General features: G+C 45.7%; 1 protein-coding gene across 2 annotated transcripts in view; it reads left to right on the top strand.

The window, feature by feature from the left end:
- pard3ba (par-3 family cell polarity regulator beta a) overlaps positions 1-10,000 on the top strand; it is a 177,102-nt gene that overhangs the window by 45,115 nt on the left and 121,987 nt on the right. For both annotated transcript variants that reach the window (XM_030073126.1, XM_030073117.1), the window contains 2 exons: positions 1,844-1,956; positions 7,797-7,885. In XM_030073126.1, coding sequence (XP_029928986.1) covers positions 1,844-1,956; positions 7,797-7,885 — 202 coding nt within the window. The remainder of the gene's footprint in view (positions 1-1,843; positions 1,957-7,796; positions 7,886-10,000) is intronic.

Genomic DNA, 10,000 nt, shown 5'->3' with positions numbered 1-10,000 from the left:
CCCTCGGATGCCCTCCGATCAATGATACTAAGCCAGCACAATACGGAGCAGGTAGTTTTTTTGACACGCAGCCCCGGCAGAAGTGAAAAAGGAAAAGAGAAAGACGGACAGATGGAGGATGAGACGGTGAATAACACAACTAGGACTAACAGAGGGGATTAGATTAACCTAAACGCGACATTAGAAGCCTGTACATTTGGGGGATTGTTTCAGGCAGACCTTAATCTTTAACATTATATGTGTGTGCCCTCAAACACCTACTGACACACACACACACACACACACACACGGTGCTGGCAGTATACAGTATGTGCTCCCAGCAGCCATACATTGAGCTGGAGAGGGCTATTTTCTGTCTGGCACGGTTAGAATGGCCATTTTTCATTTGTCCACAGTCAGAGTCCTAAACCACACACACACACACACACACACACACACCCTGACCCATGCCAGTTCCTTTTTTCCCGGTTGTTCTCCTCCTCTGCTCTCTCTATTCCGACCACGTTAGACCAGGACCCTGTCGCCGACCCTCCAAAGAGAGATTGATTACAGGAAAAGAGAGAATTTTGTCGCCTCCTCTCTTGTTTCTCTTGGTTTTCTCTCCCTGTCGCTATCTGTGCTCTCTCTCTCTCTCTCTCTCTCTCTCCCCCCTCCCCGTTTGTTTATCTCACTCTCTCCCCTCATTCCTCTCCCTGTCTTTATTATTTCATCCTCTCGCGGAGTCGCATTTTGAGTCACTCCGGTACGGGGTTTTACATCCCGTAAACACCGCCCCGCTCCCCTCGGGGCGGTTATTAAAAGAAATAGGCGGCACAGAGGGCTAAATTAGATTCTTTTGAAATTGTTTTATCATCAGCGGTGAATTCGCAGCGGCTCGCGTACCTCTGCCCCCTCCCAGCTGCTTTTATATGATGTTACTGACCTGAACGGGGGCCGCCCGGGTTTCTATTAAAATGTGTGTGTTTGTGTTGAGGGGAGGCAACAGCTGGTCATATGGGATGATGCACTGAAGAGGGGGTGTGTGTTTTAGGAAGAGGGGGTTTGCTCTGCTCTCAGGGTCCTTAAAAAATCCTTTAATAAATTATGTAAATTTAAGGCTTTAAAGGGTATTAAATGTCTTAAATACGGTTAATAGGGGTTTTAATTTTTAACCACACAGTGAAAGAGAAGGATTTGTCCAATTATTTGGTCTCAGCTAAAAATTTTCTGTGAGGGAAGCGGTATTGCTCGATGCTTTTGGACTTGATACTTTGGTTTATTGAAAGTTTCGGGACTTTTATCAGCTGTGTTCAGTCGCAAACAGTGTTTTTCTGCCAACTTTTGTTTTCTTATTTCAGCTGTAAATGATTCTTGAATTCAAGTCCTCGTCTCAATTTTTTTTGCCAACCAAACTCTGTTTCTGTGCTTCAGTCTGAAATCCCCTGAGAAGAGTGGGCCTTGGCTGGAGAACAGATTCAATCCCAGACCACCAGGGTCCAGTCTGACTCTCTGGGCTCATTTCATCGAGTCGTGTGCCAGCTCCGAGAACTGCAAAGCAACTTGTGTCAACTTTGAGTTACAAAATTGGCAAAAGAGGGAAGGAAACCTCTGTGTCGAACTGCAGAATGTAGGCGTGTATGTCGAGGCGTATGGAAGTGTGACGTGGTGATAAACATGTTTTTCTCTTCCCCTCTGTCTCTGGAGGCTCGGCACAGCAAAGTAGAGTGATTTCTTCTCACCAGTTTGGCGAATAAAAGCCACTGCAGTGTTTTTGTCATGTCAGCAGGTGATGTGAGGACGCAGTCAACTCACCTCAAGCATCTCGTTTCTCTCTCTCTCTCTCTCTCTCTCTCTCTCGTCCCAGATAACCCTTTGTTGGTGAGGAGCAGCAGTGACTCAGCCTTGGCTCCGCCCGTGGAAATGACAGCCACGCCCTCGACCTCACCTGACGACCACGGCAACCACCCCTCTGAAACGGTGAGCACGTCAAGCACAAGCATACACACCCTCCTGCTTATATTTGGGTTTATTCCATGAGAAAACAAGATTTATTTATGAAAAATGTCTTTCATATGACATTTTATGTGTTTAGCACAGGAAGAATAAGTAATACAATAGACGAGGCTTAGGGTGTGTTTGGTAAGAATACTAATGATGCTAACAAATAATGCTAATGATTGATTTTCTGAGGTGAACTGTAGCATAAATCACGTTTCTCTCCTGCTTATTTGAAGGATGAAACATTTTTGCTATGCTTTTGAGTTCCTCCCTTCTCCTTCATTGCTTTTTTTTTCCTTTTTTTTTTTTTAAGGGGGGCAGAAATAGGCTTAGTGGCTGCAGCAAACATTTGTTGACGAACGACGCCCCAAATTCAGAGACAGTTCAAACTCGTTTAGGGGGATTCAGCTTAACGGCTTACCGCGGCAAAGAGACAAAAATAAAAAAAAGATGAAAAATGAAGGATAAATAAATAGAAAGATGAATAAATGGCACTTCCCCTTGCATTCTGAGTTGTTTTGCCGTCGCTTCTTGAAGAGTGACTATTCTCCTTCCATCCAGCTCGGTGCTTCAGGCAGTACTTTGAAAGGCTCAGCTTTTCAAGTCCTTTTTTTTTTTTTTTTTTTTCGAAACAGGCTGCCATTAAGGACGACTTTGTATGCTGCCTTTTCTGTCTCTCTGCGTTTGTGTGTGTGTGTGTGTGTTTGTGACAGGACGGGAGGCTACATGGGGTCGGGACGTTGAGTGTGTGTGTGTGTTTATGTGTGGGTGAGAGAGAGAGAGAGACTCAGGTAGAGCGAGGAAGAGGCGTGTAGGGAGAGCCAGAGACAGGGAGCCCTGTTGTTTACCCCTGTTGTGTCTGACACAGCGGTGACTAAGCAAAACCCAGGAAGCGGTGGGCAGCGAGTAAACACACGGACGAGGCCCATATTCCCCATCCAACAACGTCAGGCCTGATACCCTTCAAACCGCGCGGCCGGGCTGCGGCGGGCAGGCTCATTATAGTCGGCCTGAAACATCCTCCCAGCGCCGCGGCGTCCACATCTCTGTCCGGCCTGACACATGAAGCCCTGCCTCAGAGCTCATCAGCTCACTTATTTAAACCCAGAGGACCTCTCCTCAGCTCACTGCGAGAATTTGAGCTGTTGTCAAGTTTGTTGCTTCTTTCTTACTTAGGGATTATTATCATTGTTATTATTATTATTTATTTTTTTTGTTTTGCGGCTTTATTCGGTGGTGGAAAACAGCGATACTGTGTCTTAAATGAATAAAATAAAATAAAATAAAATAATAAAAATAAATAAAAAAAATAATAAAATAATAATAATAAATAATAAAAATAATAAAAAAAATAATAAAATGAATAAATGAATAAATCTCCATTTTTAACGTCTTAATCACAGCTTTTAGAAGTTTCTTTCAAGGCTCTTTTGATAGTGTTGGCTTATTAGGTAGACAATGACTGGACGGGTTGGATATCTCCAGTTTGAAAAGTAACAAATCACTGTCACCAGCAAGCTGAGGGGCAGTGTGCAAATAGCAGGTAAACCTGCGTGTTAGTAATGAATGCGTTAAAAATATCTTTAAAATTTGGCTTTCAGAACGGTAGAGATACCCAGAGAGAGGGAGACAGGATCAGTGAGGCTGAATGTCAGTGATACTTAACCCCATAAAGCCTGAACTATGAAAGAATGGGCAGAAAATTCCAATTTTTTGAAATTGAACCCTTTATTTAGTCCTATAACAAAATATATATAAAAATTAAAAAAAATAAAAAAAAATGTTATTACACGACCCTTCTGGTGTATGATATATGATATGTACTTGAAGTGCCAGTGGTATCGTCCAGGGTGAACAGGGGAAGTGTTCAAAGGTATTTTGGTCAAGTATTGATTAAACTGAAAATGAAAAATGGAATTGAAAACGTGTATCATATATGATACAAATGGCTTTAGAGGGTTAAAGCAGTTTTTTTTCCCTTTGTAACTGTTTAGTGGCGCTGAAATTTTTTATATTTGGGCACTTGATTGTGTTTACAGAGTTACTACAGCGCACTGGGCCCGTGCTTATTCGAAGTAGCTTAGAATGTTGTGTTAATTTCCCGTTTTACTTAGTTATGTCTTAGTTATAATTATTCTGAGTTAAGGTAGAGGGAGCACCGTGTGATTTTCATGTTTTGACTGTTGTTGAAGGATCACGTGTTCCTCTGTTCACAGAGAGTGTCATAAGGCTTTCAGGCTAAAAACAAAACAAAACACTGAATTATTACAAAAAGTAAATAATGAGTTTCTTGTTGTTGACAGGCGATCTGTAATCTTGTCTACATTTTTAGATCATTCGGCTTTACACAGGTGAGGACAAAGAAAAACTGGAGCGGATTTTATTCACTCTCTCACGACTCTGTGTGTGTGTGTGTGTGTGTGTGTGGCTGTGAGGCCGTCACGGCCCTCGGGCAGATTGAGCCCCGGGCCTGATGGACTTCCATAGATCAATAGACTATCACTTCATCTGCACTCATCCACTGTACCGCTCCTCTGCGCCCCCTCCCCAGCCCCTCCACCACTCACACACCCATCCTTATCTCTTTTTCACTCTCACTTACCCGTACACACACACACTTGGATACTCACAAACACACATACACACAGCGAACACACGCCAAAACACACACACTACTCCCTTTCTGTCTCGGAGGAGGTATTGAAAATGAGATAAGGTGTAATTAAGGCCAATACAGTGATAAATATGCGCCCTACCCCTTTAATTGATTTTTACTGCTCGCTATGGCGAAGGCCAAGGTTGACCCACTCTCTCTCTCTCTCTCTCTCTCTCTCTCTCTCTCTCTCCTCTCTGTGTCTGTCTCTTATCTGTCTTCTGCTCACATGTACTGATGCATACACCTCTTTTAGCGTCTCTTTTTTCTCCCCCCTCTCTCCTCTGATAGAAAACGTAATGAAAATGGCTGAAGGGAGAGCGGCGCTAAAAACACGCAGCCGGCCCTTTAATTGATTTTCCGTGTTGCCGGCTCGTAAGTGAGACGTCTGACGTCGACCGCCTCCAACGCCACGCGGTGAACTCTGCGTCTCTCTTTCCCCCCCTCGTTCCTCCATCTCCTCCTCCATGTCCTTTTTCCTGATTCCACTTTGTATTTCTTCATCCCCTCTTCCACCTCCAGCCCTCTCTCTCTCTCTCTCTCTCTCTCTCTCTCTCTCTCTCACCTTTACAATGAGGCCATGATGCAATCCGTGTTCACACAGCAGAAAGTCCGACCATCGTTTTATATGTTCAGGTTCGATGTTTGTGTTCCCCTCAGCTCTGATATGAAACACCGACACAGTAGCTACCAAAACTTAACTCGCTTTTCTCTATTTCTGTCTTCAGTTTGTGCATGTGTGTCTCTCCTTCTTGCAGCAGTGTGTGTGTGCATGCATGTGTGTGTGTCCCTTGAGGATAGTGCTGCATACGAGTGTGTTCGGAGAGAGAATGTCTGTGAAAGAGTTTGATTAAGGCAGGCAGCTGACGTGATGAATATGACAAGGGTCAGAGAGCGCTGAGCTAGTACACCGAAGCTGTGATCCTGCAGTGCGCACACACACACACACACACACACACACTATTTCTCATGTGCCTGACGTGTAGCAGATGACTGCAGCGCTCAGAGGAAACACACAAAAGACGCACACACCTCATTACTCATCCCTTCAACGACAGCCACACACACACACACACACACTCACACCTCATATCTCATATGTGTGAACGCCGCCCCGTAGGTCACAAACGCCACGGACTACAAACAAAGCTCACAACACAGAAACATGCATGGCAGCGTGCGACCTGTGAAGTGCAGCTGGAGTTTGGATGTGTCGTGTCGCACGTATGATTTAAGTTTCCATCCCGGGAACAGCAGAACAACATCCCGATGAATTTCATTCTTATAAAACTGACTTTGAAAGGAATGGCTTCATTAATTCTCCAGGCTGATGTGAGAAACAGCTGATCGGCTGAGCACAGCTTCCCTTACAGAGAGGAGAGCTTTTTAAAACGTCTGGATACACAAAAGTGTTCCCAATAAAGGATTAGACTCACAATGGACGTTATGGAATAATCCCTCACTTTTAAGGAGGTGCAGGTTTTTGTGTGTGTGTGTGTGTGTGTGTGTGTGTGCGCGCGCTCAGTTTTGGCTCCGTTAAAGGTCCATTCAGAACTCGTCTTACAAAACACACTCAGTTCAGGTAAAAATAGAGATTTTACAGGTTAATGCGTGTTTCCGATGGATGTGTGTGTACGCGTGTGTGTGTGTAGGTGTTATTGTGCATGCATGCGTCCGTGCATGTGTGTCTGGCTTTGTTAGTGATGCAGTGCAACACACACACACACACACACACACACACACACACAACCTCTATAAATTCTATACAATACATGCACGTCCTATAAAGTGGAAATGCAAGGGTTGGACTGATTACTGGTGTGTGTGTGTGTGTGTGTGTGTGTGTGTGTGTGTGTGTGTGTGTGTGTGTGTGTGTGTGTGTGTGTGTTAGCATGCACAGAATGAGATACTGCACAATTTGTCATGCAGCTCCTATTAAATACTCAAAACATACAATTCCTGTAGAAGTGGGTGTGTTTTCGATATGTGTGTGTGTCCCGCCAACCTTATGCTCCCAAAGGCTACTTGAGAGCGCCTGATTGTGTAATGAGGTAGGATGAGTCTGTGTGTGTGTGTGTGTGTGTGTGTGTGTGTGTGTGTGTGTGTGTGTGTGTGTGCATGAGCCAAGTGTTGCTAATGGCGTGGAGGGAAGATGCACCGCAACAATGGAGCCACCAGCTCCTCTCTCTGCCCCCACACTGACATGTGCTCTATTGTGGGATAATCTCATACTGGACGGATAAGTGGGTCACTATTTGTACCAGTGGCATATGTGTGTGTGTGTGTGTGTGTGTGTGTGTGTGTGTGTTCATAAACATGCCATTTTTTCCTTTTGTTTATTTCCAATTCCATAGATGCCAGTGTCTGCGTGGGCAATATATTGTAGGGAGGTTATGTGTGGGGTGTGCATATTGAAAAGCATGAATTTATGTGTGTGTGTGTGACAGAAGGTCCACTGGGGACTTAAGTGGGGATGTGTGTGTGTGTGTGTGTGTGTGGTTGGGGGGGGGGTCCTAAGGAGCGGGCTGGTGGGCGGGAGTGTTTTAGCCATTAGCACCGGTGACACAATGAAAGTGACGGGGCAGAAGGACCTAATTGCACCCTTCTTGTCTTTCGGGGCGTCCCCTCTCTCTCTCTCTCTCTCTCCTTCTTTTTCTTTCCCCCGCTCGTCCCTTTGAGACGGTTTGAGTGTCCCACAACAGTTTCTCTTTCTCTCCACGTTTCCCTCCCTCGTTCCTCCTCTCCCTGTTTCCTTTTTTCTTTTTTCTCCTCGCTTGCCCCGGGGTTGTTGTTTTTGCCGACTTAAAAATAGCCCCCCGCCTCACGGAGGGCAGAGATGGAGGGAGCGGGCGGTGGAGACAGGCAGACAGACAGATAGAAAGACAGACAGACAGATCAGCAGAGTGGAGGAAGGACGGCGGTGCGTGGTGAAGCGCTCGGCGTCCGGCCGTCGTCGCTGCCTCTCTCTCTCCCAGGTGATTGATGGTGGAGTGTTTTGCTAATTGGCGGCGGGCCTCCTTGTGTCCACTGGTGTGTGTGTGTGTGTTTGTGTGTGTGTTTGTGAAGGTGGCAACGGGAGCTCGTTTGTGTGTGAGTCACGCATGTCATTAGTGCCGCAGGATCAGCACCTTGACCGTGTGTGTGTTTTTTTTTTTTTTTTTTTCAGGATGTCAACCATATTCTGAAGGGAGCTTTGGACCGACTCCAGCACAACAACGACAACCCGCCTGCCAAGATGAGCCAGGTTAACTACAGGTAAGTGTTTGTATGTTGTGTGTGTGTGTGTGTGTGTGTGCATGTTGACATCATCATGACAGCAGACGGATCATAGCTGTGTGTGGCGTCTGGATCCAGAGGAGTGATGGAGGCGAGGATTAACACTCTCGTCTTTGTTTGACAGGCTGACTGGATTAACAGCCTCTGCCTTGTGCGTGTGTGTGTGTGTGCGTGTGTGTGTGTGCGTGTGTGTGTCAGTCATACTACGTGGTGGGTGAGATAGTTCTTTTTTTATCTGCAGGGGATGGAGAGTGACACAGGTGAATTTCGAAAATAGATTTTGGTAAAAGGAGCCAGTTCATCGCGATTGCAGTGATAATTAATGATAAGATGTTAATGGCGTCCCGTGCAGCACTGCCAGGAGAGATTTAAGGAACAGAAAGCAACAGAAAACACGGGATTATTATTTACTTTGAGCGGTCAAAACTCAAAATCTTACCAAGAATATTTGTCTGATTTCTACTTGAAAATTACGTGAAAATTTGCTTGTTTCATTGGAAAATTCACTTGAAACCAGTGAAAACTGTCTAAAAACAAGTGACTTCTGAGGTGATCATGTCTTATTTTAAGTGTAATGAGACATTTTGACTCGAAATCAGACAAATATTCTTGGTAAGATTTTGAGTTTTTGCAGTGAGGAGAAGAGTAGACGACATAATTACAATGAAATTAAAAAATGCAATCCTGAAATTGCAAGAAAATGAAGAGTAAATGGTTCTCAATGTGAAGTTACGTGTTTATTACACATTTTCATCAGCTGGAACCCCAAAGCTCTCACTTAAATCAGCCTGCAGTCATTTCATAGTGCACCCTTAACTAAAGCCCAGGGATTTTAAAGGTGCAGTCCTTATAAAATAATGCATAAAAAAACTGTGAACATCATCGAATGTTGCTTTGAGTGGCTGACAAGAGCTAGATTCAGTTCTCAAGTGTGTGTGTGTGTGTGTGTGTGTGTGTGTGTGTGTGCAGGTGGGTTCATGTGTGTTCACTGTCATCTCACCATGGCAACACCACCGATGCCATCCCTCCGCTCCTCCAACAGGGACCCCGGCCTCTCCCTGTTTTTTTTTTTTTTTTGCCCATGCCACTTCATGACCTCCGGCACGACGAGAGTTTCGTCGCCATTTCCCCCCCTGGCCGCCCGTCACCTGGTAACCACGGCAACATGTGAAGAACACTTTCCCCTCCCTTCCGCTCTTCTTCTCTCCCGACCCCTTCACCTGTGTCGGCCCCGTGTCCAGAATACAGATCGTTTTCGAGGACCCCCCAAACCCCCCCACCCCCACCAAAAAAAAAAAAAAAAAAAAAAAAAAAAAAAAAAGACTCTGCTCAGGAGGATCCTTGGCCGGAGCGACAGATGGTGATTTTTCAGCGTTTTTACGGCACGGCGGCGTCTTGACAGCAGCGCGCTACAATAGCGGCGCGGCTCTCACGGATAGTTTGCCACGGTAACAGATGGTTGGTGGTTGGTGAAGCCACGCACAGAGAGAGAGAGAGAGAAAGAGAGAAAAAGAGAGAGAGAGAGAGAGTCCCAGCCGCGAGTTTGTTAGGCTCTCGCTCGCCCCGCGTTGATGTAGAGGAAGTCAACCAAGAGTGGGAGCTCCATCTGTCTCTCTCCTCGTTGCTCTTTTCATCCGTCCCGCTGTCCCCCCCCCGTCTCTCTCTCCCCCCCTCCCTCCCTCCCGCCCCCCCCCCGCCCAGTGGAATGGCTGTGTTTGTTTGTGTTTGTGTCAGTGGGATGCTAAAATGGGTGAGCAGAGCTATTCTGCATATTAGCGCGTGGCACTAACAAGCTGCGGCTGCCTCTGATGAGCTTGTTTGTGCCGCCGTTTGTTTTCTTTTCTTTTTTTTCTTTTTTTTTTTTGCATGAATGTAAATGGACCGCGTCTCAATGTGTGTGTGTTTGATTCTGTTTGCGTGAACATGCATCACGCAGGATCATATTTCAGCGTGCGTGTTCCAGTGTATGTCTTACGTTGGCGTGTTTACTGTCGCCGATGGTGACTGAGCAGGTGTGTGTGTGTGTGTGTGTTTGTGTGTGTGTGTGTGTGAACACAGTTGCACACACGTGTAATTCAGATGTAACTGTGCTCC

The sequence above is a fragment of the Myripristis murdjan genome, chromosome 2 (assembly GCF_902150065.1).
Source record: "Myripristis murdjan chromosome 2, fMyrMur1.1, whole genome shotgun sequence".
NCBI classification, from domain to species: domain Eukaryota; kingdom Metazoa; phylum Chordata; class Actinopteri; order Holocentriformes; family Holocentridae; genus Myripristis; species Myripristis murdjan.
This window is presented reverse-complemented; position numbering and strand designations above follow the sequence as displayed.